The sequence below is a fragment of the Tinamus guttatus genome, unplaced genomic scaffold, assembly GCF_059628265.1.
Source record: "Tinamus guttatus ecotype Peru unplaced genomic scaffold, ASM5962826v1 Tinamus_guttatus_pri_ptg000079l, whole genome shotgun sequence".
Taxonomy (NCBI): Eukaryota; Metazoa; Chordata; class Aves; order Tinamiformes; family Tinamidae; genus Tinamus; species Tinamus guttatus.
In genome coordinates, this window is record NW_028288613.1 from 2,841,230 (window position 1) to 2,856,235 (window position 15,006).

At 40.2% G+C, this 15,006-nt stretch overlaps 1 protein-coding gene across 1 annotated transcript; it reads right to left on the reverse strand.

Moving 5' to 3' along the window:
* Positions 1-898: 898 nt before the first annotated feature.
* Positions 899-14,890, reverse strand: ABRAXAS2 (abraxas 2, BRISC complex subunit). Its single transcript, XM_088520039.1, has 9 exons — positions 14,800-14,890; positions 14,299-14,389; positions 11,417-11,453; positions 8,848-8,914; positions 6,599-6,789; positions 6,019-6,138; positions 5,313-5,397; positions 3,657-3,771; positions 899-1,527 (listed from the first exon to the last, which is right to left on the reverse strand). The coding sequence occupies exons 1-9, from the start codon at positions 14,869-14,871 to the stop codon at positions 1,061-1,063; spliced, it is 1,245 nt and encodes a 414-aa protein (XP_088376165.1). The 5' UTR covers positions 14,872-14,890; the 3' UTR covers positions 899-1,060.
* Positions 14,891-15,006: the final 116 nt, after the last annotated feature.

Consider the following 15,006-nt stretch of genomic DNA (forward strand, 5'->3'; position numbering starts at 1 on the left):
TAAGTGCATCCAAACATGAAATTCTCTAAAGATACCACACTTCATTTATCCAAAGCGGCAATTTTCTGACGAGAGCTGTAATTCAAATTGAAATAATCCTTTACACATTTCACCCAGAGGAAAAGAGGTAACACACCCAGGGGAGCCTCTGAGCAATCTCCTACCCTATCCCCTATGCATTACATAAAATAACCCATATAGAAGTGTAAATCCAATATTCAGATGCAAATAAAAGAGAAGCAAGTCTCTGATGTTGGTAATTTGCAGATTTCAAAATCTATTCGTGTTGGAATTTACTACTTTTGTCAAACATTTACTTCTATATGTGCACTTCATATTTTATATAAAAAAAGACAATAAATGAGGCTAGTGTGGCATAAAGTCATTGTAAACCCAGCAAAACCAAAAGAATTAGACTTGTGACATTCATTTGGATGATTCACCACCCCCCGAACCCTTTATAGAAAAAGGCAACCATCATTTAAGTGAAACACACATTCTGCTAGTAAAAAACGTGAACCAAGCCCTGCTCCGGGGAGGGCCTGCTGGAAGGGGGAGCCCACGCTGGCTCCGGGCAGGCTGCTCCCCATTGCCAACGACTCCTTCTCCTGCAAAGGTTGGCTCACCACGGAAAAGCTGTTTTGAAGGCGGCCGACATATTTTCCCTTTCAAAAATTAAAATTCAAGGCATGATAGTGCAAGAGGTAAGTTTTGATTTGAGAACATTATTTGTACACTAACTGTGCTTAGTCACTACATCCCGATTTATTGTCTTAAAGAAGATACGGCAACAAAAGCTACAAGATCTCTATAAATTTCATTTTGCCTAAATTTACCGGTACATCCATGAACCTCATCAGTATTAGTACAACTTGATTATCCTAATGATTCCATTACAAAACTTGCAAAATGTATCACAAGGTGAATAAACCCTCTAGTGCAAGTCTTCTAACGTTCTGTGTGCACAGTAATCCTGTGTAGTTCGTTTCCTCCAGGTTAAATCCCCAAAATCTTTCTGTAACAATTATGAAAAAAAGTGTTTTTAATATTGTTTCTTCTGTTAAATCCGAGAGGTTTGAGTGTTCCTGGCGTCGCCGTCGGGCTGTGTCGAAGGCCGTGAATCTCTTGTCTGTGAGTATTCACTGTCAGATGACTCTGTGGGTTCAAGCAAGTTTTCATAATCACTGTCTTCCGATTCGTCAACATTGTCACCAACTGCTCTTTGGGAAGATGGCAGGGACGCTCCGTTTCCAGAATATTTCAATCCTGCCGTTGTTGAAACGTAACTGGAGGAACCTACTGCTTGCGGTCGGGGCATGAACACGTTGCTCTCCAGGACGCCGTGGCCAGCAGGACTTTCCTGACCGGCTGCGCTGAAATCCAAGTACGGAGGGGGAGGATCAGAGACATCCGAGTCTTCCAGCGTGCAGCCTTCCACGGCAAACCCAGTGTAGGACATTCGTGGGACAAACAGAGGTTCCAGGTTGTCTGGCGGCATTTGCCTGTTTAAAATTGCTTGCTGCAGTCCTGCAAAAGCAGAGGAGAATTAGGGGACTCCGTTTACTTTACAGTATATTGTACATGACCCAGCCAGACGGTACCACACACCCTGTAGCACCTCCTCCCTGCCTGCTGCCCTTCGTGCATGTCCCCTGTACTGCTCTCAAGCTCCTGCACTGGGTCTTTCCCCTCTCAGTCTGGCAATTCTCATTATTATTTTCATCACAGCACGGCATATGCTATCCTTAACCATCACATCAGGCCTTGCTTGTTGTTACTTCCTTCTCCTTGAGGCTGCCAAAAAAGAGCCTGCTCCTTACATCAGTGCATCCATGAGCCTCGTGTTGTCCAACTCGACTATGACTGTTATACAAACCTGCAAGACGAGGCGCAAGGGGAATAAAACATCCCGTGGAAGTCTGCTGCCTTTTGTGTGCTCAGTAACCCGATGGGTTCATTTGCACCAGGAAAACTCCACAAAATCCAAAATCGGGGCCACTGGAAACTTCTGCCCCTTACTGCCTTCCAGCTGATGCTCTCTGCACCTTTCCGCCAGCTCCGCTCTCCCTCCCTGCGCCAGGGAGCAGCTGTGCTGAAGCCCACGAGCTCCTTCCCACCCACCATGACTTGTTCAACACTGAAAACCTGCCCTGCTTTTGGGCTGCCCATGTTACCTTCCACTCATCTTCCTGTTTTCAATTGATACTACACCTTGAGAGTCACATCTTCGCACTTCTCTCAGTGCCCCTCAGGATAACCCCCAGGAGCAGCATTTCCATTTCTGTGGCAGGCTCTAGGAACCACTTCCAACGCTCTTCCTCCTCCTCCTTTCCCCATCCGGAGCGGGATGGGCTCCAGGCACCTTCCCTGCCTCTTCCCTCCTTCGCTCCAGCCCATGAACGTGGGCTGAGAGACCAGACTTGCCTGTAAAACACTCCTGTGACAACAGTGCCTCGCTGCCTGCACACAGAAAATATCCAAGGATTTCCAGAACTGCTCTGGGATGCACACGGAGAGGCAGCTTTGTTCTGTATTGCTGCAACATGCCGTTTGCTTAGGAATTTTCTTAGTACTTTTTAGTATCACTGACCTTTTCACTCTTCTCTGCTCCTACAATGCACTGTCCCCTTTTAGTTCTCTCTTACACTCACAAATGGAATTAGATCAGCAACGTCTCCTTGGAAATACTCAGGCTTTTCCCAGAATCTGTACATTCTTCACAGATTCTTCGCAGAATCATGAAAATAAAGTTAATACCAACTGAAATTCATATTTTAAACACTGTATCAGCACTGATGAGCAGGAAAGTTCTAACTATATTTACAGTTTAAAAGAAAATTCCTTCTGTTTTCTAGCAGGTAATCCTGAAGACTGGAGTGACTTCAAAAGGGACTTAACTCTGGGATTTAGTTTAAAATTGAAAAGTATTTTTTCAGCACTCTATCACATTCACAGCCAAGTCAAACAACAATAAAAATATAATAATGTTGAATAAAATAAGACTGTAGCTATGAAGTAGGAGGGGAAGGTAATATTTGAGATATTCTCCTCTAAACCAGTGGTAAAGAACTGTGACATTCACTAAAAGCTGCAGGGTCAACAAACCTTGTGGACGATACTTCAGCTGCTCTGTGTCACTACCCATCATTTAAGCATCCTTTTTGCTTTACCCTGGCTGTTGGTGTCCAGGAACATAAGAGAATTCAAAGTTAATTGGAGCTGGGCTTGTATTTGGGGTTGGGAAAGGAGTGAAGACTTCCACAAGCCTTTTATAGTTGCTGGCCTGCAAGCACAGTACCTTATTACTATTTAATAATTGGAAAGGAGTCGCTCCAGTGCTTTAGTCCTGCTTTTTCCATTCCTGGCTTTGCTCCACTTTTCCTTTCCTACAGCAGATCTTTCCCTGTGTTATTTCCAGAATTAACTCACCCCATTCTTCCTCTACAGTCCTATGTCTTCCTCTTATGCTTTCTGTTTATTAGCACTGAATAAATACTTGCAGTTCAGGTAAACTCATTCAATATAAAACCACCACATATTGCTCCCAGTATGATTTTTTTCCCCTTTTACTATAAGTTGAGGAATACAACTAAATTCCATAAAGTGTTTTGTATTTACAGCCTCCATTTCTAAAAGAAAGGGAGAAGGCAACTTACTTATTTCTTGTTCTTTTTCATTTTTTCTTTGTGCGATTTGCCTTTTTAACTTGTTTACATCAGCTTGAAAGGATTCAACAACACGCTCACTTTTTTCTACATCTATACATACTGCCTAGGAGAAAAACATAAAACAGACTTAGATTTTGCAAAAATACAGGAAAGACTTCTACAACAGGATTAACAAAGCTTCTAACAGTCAAGGAGCTATTAGAAGCACAAAATTAGGAGCAGGAGTCAAATATATCAGAGCAGCACAAAATCCAATCTGAAGGTTAATATTTTTCTTTAGTTGCCGTTGCCAACTTCTGCAAAATAGAAAAAGCATTTCCAAATAATTCATTAGGAACAGGAAAATTTTCATAAAGCTTCAAGTCTCTTCCATCAGGTGGGATAGTTTTGGATTTTCAGCTTGAACTCAAAACAAGCTCATAGCCATAGATATATTGGTGTTAGCACAATAATGATATTATAGCAGCATGATTTTAAATTGCAACATAAAAGGCTCATGGATACGGCCCTATCTGGGGAAAGCAAGCGCTGGCACCACTGTCCCAAGCTGCTCTGCTGGCTGCTACCTCTGTTACATAAGTGAGGCCTATAGATTTTTATTATTTTTAAAATTTCCTCTATACTAACTGCGAAAAGAAGGCAAAATCTTCATTGAAAAGCCCAAGCTTAAAAACCATGCTGGAATTTCTTTTCAAATCCAAACATATTACACCATATATTGTTCAGTTCTTTAGAAATTAAATATTAGGCAGTATCATTATTATTATGTAGTTAGCGAATAATGCTAATAAAGGCTTATCTGCTTCTGGACAAAAACAAAACAAAAAACCCCAAACAACCATTATTTCCAGTCCCGTAACATCCTCTACTTTGAAGATAAGACTTGCCCATGTCAGCATGGGCATTAGATTTATTTTTAAGCTCTCTAAACCACGGGGAGCTGTGTGATCTACCCGTTGAGAACCAAGGAACATGCTGAACGGGGAGGAAGGCAACTCCCCCATGATGTCACGTTTTCCATTTTTCCAGACACCAAGTCAAACAACAGCAAGAGCGTGAAAGCGGCAAGAACAGCATTAAAGAGTAAATACCATTAGCTAATGGGATTGACCTCCGAAAATAAATAATTTTCCTGTCTCCTGGAGCCAGCATGGAAAGTGCTCAGCCTCCTAGGTGTGAGCTACTCACGATGCAGGTTGGAGAGCAGGAGCTTCCACAAAGCAGCAGCCCAGGCTGAGCTTGCAGCACTCAAGTAGGAATTTAAACTAACAGATGGAGCTTTCTCCACTCTCTCATATATACCAAGACCCTCTGTTAAACAAATTTGCCTTTAAACCTGTGCAGATCCCTTCAGCAAGGCAATGTCACCCTGAAGTCACTGCTCTAACTTGCAAGACGCAAGAATGGAGGATATTTGGACCAACAACTTTTGGAGCGGACACTGCAAATAAATACATAAAATAGAAAAAGTTCCATTCCACTACTGAAGAAGAAAAATATATGTATATTTATATTTCAAAGTTTATTTCCCATAGTTTGCAAGAAATATTCTACAGACTCTAAAAAGTCTTCGTTCCTCACACCATTGTTTATGAAAGGATAAATGAAGGTTTATACAAACTGACCGATATTAAGGTTAGTTACCTGTACTTTTTCCTGAAGTGCATTATAGACTTGATAAATAGCCCTGATGTCCTTCATCACTCCATCTTTGTCAAAGAAATCAGTACTGTCAAAAAACAAAACAAAAACACACACAAGTCATTAGTTTGAAAAAACATAACACAAGTGGAGATTTTTGCTATCTTTGAGATGCTGCTAAGTAGTCAATTTTTAAAATATATGTTGTATTGCTAAGAGGGAATTATCTTAGAGAGCCAAAACTTGGGCAATAACAAAATCATATCTTTAAGCTTTTTCTGCAACAGGCTTGTCTGAATGAGATTAAATTTATGCAGGAGACCTTCCACTACTAACTCTTCCACTAGAAGAGCTGATTTGCATTTTAGAATTAAAAAGGCATAAAAAACCTACTGCCAAATGATTGTTTCAATTATGAGAACAGTCCTGCATGCAGAGTCTCCTTCAGAAGGCCCACAGCACCAACTGTCCACATTGACTCTGCTTATTAGTGCAGTTCCATTTGTTCTCCTCAAAGATTTGATTCTAAGCAGAAAAAGGACACTGGGAACCAACTTCTAATTCTTTTCCATAATTAGCTGTTTTGCTCTGCTTGAAACCCACGGTTGCATAATTCATTGGAAGGTAAAGAACACAGCCTGATGACTGCACTTCATTTAAAAAAGGGAAAAGTGGAAGGTGGAGGGCAATGATCCAAGCACACACTTACCCATGTTCCTTAATAACTTTGGCATAATTCTGAGAAGTATTTGGCACTGAAGAAACTTTGTATTCCTGTTGACTAGTGTTGCCAAGGTTAGGAATAGTAAGTGACACCCTTTGATTATACCTGTTAAAAAAAAAAAAAAAAATAGAGTTCCTTACTCATTTTTCAGGAGGTTCTTTACACATTAGTCTAGATACTGTTTCATCCTCCTGCTAATCACAATTCTTCTGCATGTAAACCTTCTAGGTAGTTTTACAGATACAAAGAGAGTGAAGCCATGCTCAGGTCTCAAATTTAAGAAGAATATGTTACTAAGTCATGATTTCTCTTAAAATATACTGGCTTTGTTGGTCTGAAGAACTTTCACTCATCCTAAAACTTCAATTTATAAACTGCTTGCACAGAAAAAAAAATAATTACAATTATCTACACAAAAAGATACTGTTGGATAAACAGCAACCTCAATGCACAATTGTAGAAGATGAAAGGTAGTTTTAAAGTTTCAAAATAGACAAAAAAACACAATAAGCAGCAGAATTTAAAAAAATAAATCAGGAGCAGCTCACATCCAGACCACATTTACCTTCGGTTTGGTCTAAAAAGCACATATTCTAGGGCATGCGTGGAGTTATTTGCAGTGGAAATGAAGCTGAAGAGAAGGAAGACAAGGTCAGGCACTCCGAGAATGTGTGTCAGCTGCTTGTGAATGATGTGCTCCCTGTACGACATCTGCTGCTGAGTGTTTCTCCTAAATCTGTACCATCCAATAACATTCTGTAACCAAAGCACAGGAGAAAAGGGATTAACTGAGATACAGATTTACCTGCTGATAAAGTTACTATGATATAATCTGAATGAGCTAATGCACAAAATTATTATAACTAAGACAATTTCTGTGTCCCTTTACAACCTGCCATTTAATTGCTGTCTAGTACAAATACCTGCATATCCTCAGTGGCATTTAGGATCCTAGATTCAATACAGGTTACACTTTAATTATTTAACCTTCACAACAAAATGTGGAGCATCTTCCAATTATTAAGTTTATTCAGTCTTCCAACAGAGCATGTTTATTTTCCTTTATAGCCTATATGTTTCAGCCCCCTACTCACTTGTATTACTTCCATTTCCAGGGCTATGCATCACCAAACACACTTGCAAATTCCTGTTTGTTCACGAGCTTTGGGACTAATCTGCTGGGTTTAGTGATAAAATTATCTCATTTAATTGTGAAAGATTTGTATGCACATCAGATAAGACCCAGTCTAATTCAATGATTATCTCAAATGCAACATGTATTTAACTCTTATTTCAGGGAAACTAACATTTAATTTACAAGAATAATGAAAAAGGACACATCATTAACAAAGCATGGCTTAGAAAGAGTCCGAGAATAGACACGAGTACACAGTGATACATAAAAATATGCAATATACACAGGAATGCAGCAGATTCTACATATGTAAGAACACAGGACTCCCGAATTAAAAAAAGCTATAAGCAGCAATGATTTTATAGGGAAGTCTACAAAATTACATGCATAAACCATGTTTATTTTGCTGCTAAAAGAAGAGAATCTAAGATTGGCTTCATTCACAGACAATAGTACTTTTCTTATTTGATATAATGACACTAATATCATTAAGGCTGTTGTTCTTTAGTCAAATAACATTGCAAGTTCTCATTTCTCCAGTTGTGCCAGTTTTCTCACCACAGATAATACATCTGCATAGATTTCAGAGCCAGGAAGGTCCTAACAAAATAAAATTTGGTCAAAAAAACATTGGCACCTTGATTTGTCTTTTTTTTTAAAAAAAAATCAATTTTATGATTTTTGCATTGTGTCCTGATGGGAAACTTAACATGACCTGTTTGTAGTATCATAAAGTAGAATTATGGAATTACCAGAATTGAGGATCTGGGACTGGAGACGCACTGCATCAGCACAGAGATGTGTGTGTGTGTGTGTGTATATATATATATATATATATATATATATATATATATATATATGCACACACAGAGCATGTATGTGCTATAGGCACACACAGAAGAGACAGTACTCAGTTTGTATTGGGAGAAATAGACAAAAAAAATTATCATAATGATCGATGTTGCAAGAATTGCACAAATTTAGGGCTTGTTTCCCCGCAGATCCTTTTTCAATTTAAGCCCTGCCCGCAGGCAAAAGTCCTGGGTGCAGATGGCCAAGGGATCAGAACGTGAAGATCCCAAACTCGAGCAGCACTCGAGTACCTGTCCTCACACACTCTGCAAACTTTGACTCTCCTAGTTAACTGCTCTAATTTTATTCACTTAAGGGCAGCTATGCTACTAACAAAATATACACGATATAGAGCTATAATATCTGACATATAACTACCTTCTGATACAACCACTTTTCAGCTTAGAACTACTGGTGCAATACCTGCAAGGCTACGTCACGACATTTTTTTTTAACCTTTAAAATTGAGTCTTTGGAACAGAATTTCAGTTTAGCTACATTTTGGCACCCCATTGTAATTGTAGGAGTTTAGCTCTGAAATTAGACACACAGTGGGTCTGGAGACCTGAGATTAAATTCTTCAGAGTATTTAGATGTTATTCACAAATTTATGTAAGTAAAAAATATTACTACAAATCCACCAACTTCTGCATGGGATAAGTCTTGAGTGAAAAAGAGACCACTGAACTTGTGAAAGAAAATTTGTGAATGAAAATATTTCTGCTAGTTAACTCCTTGTTTTTCCCGTCTGTCAATACCACTCTAGTTGCAGACTCTAGAAGGACTGGATAAAGGACTAGAAGAGGAAGAAAAGACAGAAAACTTACTTTTCTTCGATCTTTAAGAATCCTGTCCAAACTCTCCTCATTAACCTTGCCTGCATAGTCATAAAAGCTTGAACCAAAAAAGGAAAAGACAAATGTAGGTATACAGTTTACACATGCATTATTTATAAAATAAATAATTTAGACTTTGATGGTGTTCTTCAAATAGATGGCATTCTGTAAGTCACCAGAAAACCTCCCAAGTTTTACCTTTATGAATACGGGTCAGTATTCACACCACCTGCTTAAGACACCCAAGTTGGGTGCACAAGGTTAGAAGCTGGGTTGACTATTCAGTTAAGAGAGAGGCTCACAGAGGAGGAGGCAGGACACTGAGATCAGGTGCATGGGGCTAGCTGGTGCAAACGGCCTAACCACCTTTAAACCACCAGAAATAAACTGTAACATGCCTGTAATTTTTGGTTGTAAAATGCTTTCATTGCACACATTAGTTTGATCAAAGTGTTTCACCCTACAAGCAGAGTACATAAATGGACCATGTAATTTTCTTTTCACAAGCATTTGATCGACTCCTGCTTTGATAACAGAAGCCCTACCTGCCAAAGAGGAAAGTAGGGCCCTTTTACATGCATCTATATATATAAATTTCCTGAGTTCCAGTCCTGAAATTAGACTCATGTGAATGGACCCCTGCAGCCAAAATAGTTCTACTGAGGTCAGCAGAAGCCCAAAGAAACACTGGGGTCTTTCCACATGGTTCTATTTACAGGACTGAGGCCCAATACCTAACAAACAGTTTTTCAGGGGACATCACCAATTTAGGAATTTATAAACCTACCTGCACAGATAGGGTTACAAATTCAAATGGATCACACTTCATTATAAAAGGAAAAACATTTGAAAATAGATTCCTCCTTGACTTACCTGCCAAGTCCTTAGTCTCTTTCAAGAGCTGATATCACTAACACCTAAAGCAGTGCAGGAAAACACTCTGTTTTAGAGGTCTATGATCTCAACTCTTGTGGGGAGGAAAAAAACAACAGAAAATCCTGAACTCAGTACTTGGCTGGTAAATAAGGTTGGAAATAAAGTTTGCTTTAGTAGTCAAAATAATTTGCATATTAAGACCACAGTTAATTACAAATTTGAGACATAAGTAACATTAGCAGTCTTATTTATGCATTCTTGCAAGTAATACATAACCAATTCTGTCTCTGTGATTCACTAGAAGAATTCTCGTATGGGATGAGCTACCACACCTTCCTTTTAAAACTGCACAGATTGATAAATCTGGCCTTAGAAAATGCTTATTTCTTGCTCAGAGGCAAACCTACTCAATAACAGCAATGCCAGCTTGTAAGAAGGCAGAGCAGATGAGCCATAGAGGATGGTGGCTGCATTTAACTCAATATCGTATAGCAGAATGCCCCAAACAGCACCAATTACAGCTAAAGGTAGAGCAAAAGGGGTAAGAAAACCTGATCTCCCAGTGTGGTGCTGATACAGATTATTCTTGTGAAAAAGCATGCTGTGAGATACAGGCTTCTACCCCTTCCTCCAGCAGCTCAATTACTAACACGCAATTTCTTGACAGGGAAGAGACAGGAAACATGATCACTTTTGACTTGCATCCCTAGGAATCAGGAAAAGACTAGCAGACATCAGGTATTACGTGCAGAAACTCTAGCATATGTATATGTGTGTGTATACATATATACACACACACATATATATATTTCACTGGGATAAGTGTGCCCTCTGTGTAATTATCAGCTAACAAATGGCAGACTGGAGCTTTTCTCTCTAATGTAACTAATGTCAATCATAATATCTAAGGTACTGAGTCTTCCTAATTGTCTAGAAGTCTCCAAATGAAGACACAAAGTCATTCACTGGGAATTCCTTCTAAAAAGGATCTCCAGAGAGCAATTTAGAAGCTATGGCTGTGTAACAAACGGAGACTATGCAGGAAAGTTGCAAGTAATAGATTAAGGCTGCTAAGCAGAATATATAGACCTGCACTTAATTTTAATTTAGGAATACAGAAAATCAGAAGCAAAAAAAATAGTATGCTGAAAGTTCAAGAGTAATGAGCTGCTAGCACAGTCAGTAAAGCTATCTATAAAACCACCTGTGTGCCTGAGCAATCTTGTGAAGCAAGGGCAGACAGAGCATAGTGAGACTTTAGGGCAACATGGCTTAAGCAGCACTAATCCGAGCCTCCCATTTAAATTGGCTTTGACACTTGTCCTCATTACCAGAGTGACACGATGTAACCCGACCACTCTCCACCTCCAGTACCTGAAGTAGAGTTCAAAGAGGAGGAGAACAGGGCTCTATTAGCTACCCAAGCACCTTTTCTAAACCAAAATGTTGTATTATGAGGAGTGTTAATAAAACTGTCAACTCATGCTTTCCTCAGCATGGCTGGTGCCATTTACGCACATTTCTGTAATAATATCAGACAAGAAAATAATGTAAATATTGTTAGGTACATCTAAAACACTCGTGTATTTCACTGAGCTACCTTTTTTTTTTCTTTTTTTTTTTTAAATACTGTGCATTAACCCAACTACACAGCCAACACAGGAGGGTAACAGAAAATGCTTACCTAAACAGTTTTGAACAAGGCTCGTGGTTATGGATTTCTGCAACAACAACAAAAAAAGACATATGTCCAGCTGCTCGAGATAAAGGGAAATTCTAGCATGTACCCTGCACAGTCTTTCCACATCACAACTGGTGAGCAATGAAACATTTGTGTCAGACCACACACCGCCCTGCGAGACTTCCCACCACATTTGGGAAGTAACTTCTCTTTCCAGTCTTTGCAGGGTGGAAAATATTTTAAAAATACATAAGCCTCAATTACACTTCTTTTTTTTTTTCCCCCTTCTGTCATTGTAAACTGCTCACATAAGTTCTTCTAGTTCTTTGCTCTTGCTACATTTTTTCCACAACAGCTTGCTTATGTTCATACACGCTGCTTGTTGTAATGTTGTGTATTAGGGTGTTTAACTAGACAAAGGCAAATACTTTATAATTTAAAAAAATCCAAAAATGATTAAGTCCATTTTCACTTCATGTAATAGAATTAAGTTACCAGAAATTTGCTGCAATTTTTTTCATTCTAGATGTAGCAATAAGTACTAAGATGCTTATTTAAGCAGCAGATGTTGTAAGATTCCAGCAGTCAGAAAGAAGAAAGCAAAAACCCAACGTACATGCTCTCTCACACCAAACATGACTTACAGAAATTAGAAGTCACAGAAAAGAATGCCACTCAGCTGTCTTAACATTTCTTCATGTTTTTCTGCCTTAATCCTGTAGTTTTCATCCTAAACTGTGCTTGCTCAGCTGAGCAAGCAGCGTTTATGCAGAAACAATAGGAAGCCCCTAGGTTAGTTCCCTGCTGGAGTGTTTATCAACAACTCGGTTGAGTGCCTTCCTTCCTGGAGGATGACTCACCAGCTGCTGCTCACGCCTGCAAGCCCAGCAAAGCCGGTATCAGATCTCAGCTCCCAAGAGCAACAGGCTGCACACGTTTGCACCTCGGTGTATTCTGCCACTATCCAAATAAATGTCTGCACCTCCGTGGCACACACACTGCCAGGGAAACGGGAAGTTTTCACTGGCAAGGACAACTTTTGATACTGGTGTGAAGGCTGCGTGTTGGAGTAATTCTAAACAAACCCTAAAATCAGAATCAACTCCGCACTGTCATTCAGGCATACATGAATCTGTGGGAATGATTTGCTAAACAAAGGCAGTATATCAAATTATTCCAGCCTATGGCAACTCCTTCCAGCAAACACTTTGACTGTAATTACTGAGAACTCATACTTGATTCTTAGGTTATGACACATTTACACAGACCTCATCTTTTGGAGGAGCAGCAGCAACAAGGCTACTGCTCAGAACATGCGAAGCGTCTACAATCCTCAATTTGAGCTTTTAAAACTCTGGTGACTTCTGTATGTACATGTATTCTTAAACATATACAGCATGACCAAGCTTTGAGAGAGCCAACACAAAGTGTTGAAACTCATTTGCAAAAGCAGTGCTACAAATCTGTTAGTTTGGTTCAACTCTTGAGCTCCCACTTCAGCTCTTCATGTATCTGCATTTCTATTTCAGTGGGTATTCACCAAACAGAAAAATATTCAAAAGATCTCAAAAAGTATTATTTTCCCCTTTTCAGAAAACAAATAAACAAAACCCTAAATTTGAGAATACAAAAGAGTATTTCCAAAAAGGAGTATTTTTTAAAACCACAAACTCTTAGTTTAGGAAGCAACAGTGAAGCTGCAACCAATATGAGATAATACTGTTAGTTTGTCATCAACAACCCTAATGAGTTACTGTTGAATAGTCATGACTAGTTTTGTCTGAACAGCTACAGATATCTACTTTCTGTTTTCTTCTAAATGTACTTTGAGAGTCACTACATATACAAAAAAATCCACAAAAATAAAAGGATGGGCTTTTTACAATTTTCTCCTTTAACTTAGCTTAAGGACTAGTACAGTTTGATCACTTATTTCAGCTTAGAAATAATCAGAATAGAAACCTCCTTAACCTTCACGATTCTTATTCACACAATTGCCCCTACTTTAATGTGGCATTTTCAGACATAACAAGAGTACAAGTTTCTGAAACTATCAGTTTTGTATTAAAACCTATTTTGAGAGCCAAATGCAAGATATCTGAGTATTAGCTAAGCTTGATAGAGGCCCTGCTCTGCTGTCTGGAATCTGATCCACAAACCAGCAGATTTCAGGACACAGGAAGTCGAGTACGTATACATGAGATCTTTTATAATAAAGCTTACATGAATTTTGAGTTACATACGCACATACAAAAAGGACCCTAAGCCATTATCATTCCTTGCAGGGGCTTCTAAATTTCTGTAAATCAGCCAACTACCCATGACTGCTTTTTACACACATATCAAAATATTTATTCCAATCAACAACAGCTCAACCAGAGATGCCAAATCTTAAGATTCGTGAGAATCATATCCCTTTACCCACAACAACAGCCAGCTTTACAGTATTGCGCTGCTTATCAAGAAAGAAAATGTTTTGACTGCCTTTCCTGGGCAAATCTTGTTTTCACTGTTACCACCTACTAGCTGCACATGCAAACTCTCTGCTGGAAATCCCCCCCTTTCACTATTAGTAACTGATATAATACAGATTTATTTTATTTTATTTTGGGCATATTCCTGCGTGAAATTCACTGCAGGACCAGAAGACAAGTAACTCATTTCTCCATTACAAAATTCAGGTAAGTGTCTGCAATAAAGGGTAACTTCCTCACAAAAGGACAAACACGTAACACACCATACCCAGGAAAAGCCTTTGCTCACACCTCAATAACGCAGCAAATGGCTTAATAGCAATTTTGAGAGACCGGAAAAATCTTACATAAAAAAAAAAAAAAAAGAGGAGCAATGTTTCTTTGGGAATTTCTGGGAATTCTATTACTTACCAATGACTTGTAGAAACTCGGTGTTGCTGATCTGCGAGTCACTGATGCTGAACGTCTCTTCTTGCCTTACCTCTCCCAGCAGGAACCCTTCCTGCAATATCAACGGAAAGGAGAAAGAAAAAGAGAGACTAAAACAAAGAGAAAACCACTACATGCAGTCATACAGCAAAACTTTCTGACTGTTTCGGATTTTAAGCAGAATTTTGGTTTAAAGCACACATTTGGGCCAAGCAGCCCTTCGATTTACCAGACTTTTCCACCAAGATCTCCGGATTTAGGAACACCTTACAGAGCTCCCGGTTCTACCAACGGCAACAACGGGCCCTACGGGGGTTTCCCCGGCGCCACAAACGCCTCTTCCGCGACACCCAGAACTGCCTCTTTTGCAGAGGGCTTCCCGGAGCCGGCACCGGGCGGCCCGGCCCCGCCCCGGTCCCGGCCGCCCCGCCGCGGTGCCGCTGCCGGCCGCGGTGCCGGTTCGGTGCCGGTGCCGTCACGTACGTGGTCGGCGCTGCTGTTGGCGCTGAAGTAGCAGACGGAGCTGAACGTGTAGCCCGAGATGGAGGCCGCCATGACGGAGCCCGCCGCCGCCGCCGCTCCCACAAGGCGCCGCGCGCCGCCGCCACCGCCCGCTTCCGCCGCCGGCGCGCGGGGGCGCCTGGGAGCTGTAGTCCGCGCGGAGGCGGGGGCGGTTTCGGAGCCGGCGGC

Coding starts and splice junctions, on each gene's coding strand:
- ABRAXAS2 (XM_088520039.1), bottom strand. CDS start 14,871: ATGGCGGCCTCCATCTCGGGCTACACGTTCAGCTCCGTCTGCTACTTC. Junction 14,390..14,799: donor CCAACAGCAGCGCCGACCAC/GTACGTGACGGC, acceptor TTGATATTGCAG/GAAGGGTTCCTGCTGGGAGA. Junction 5,398..6,018: donor AAAGTTATTAAGGAACATGG/GTAAGTGTGTGC, acceptor GTTTTTTGACAG/TACTGATTTCTTTGACAAAG.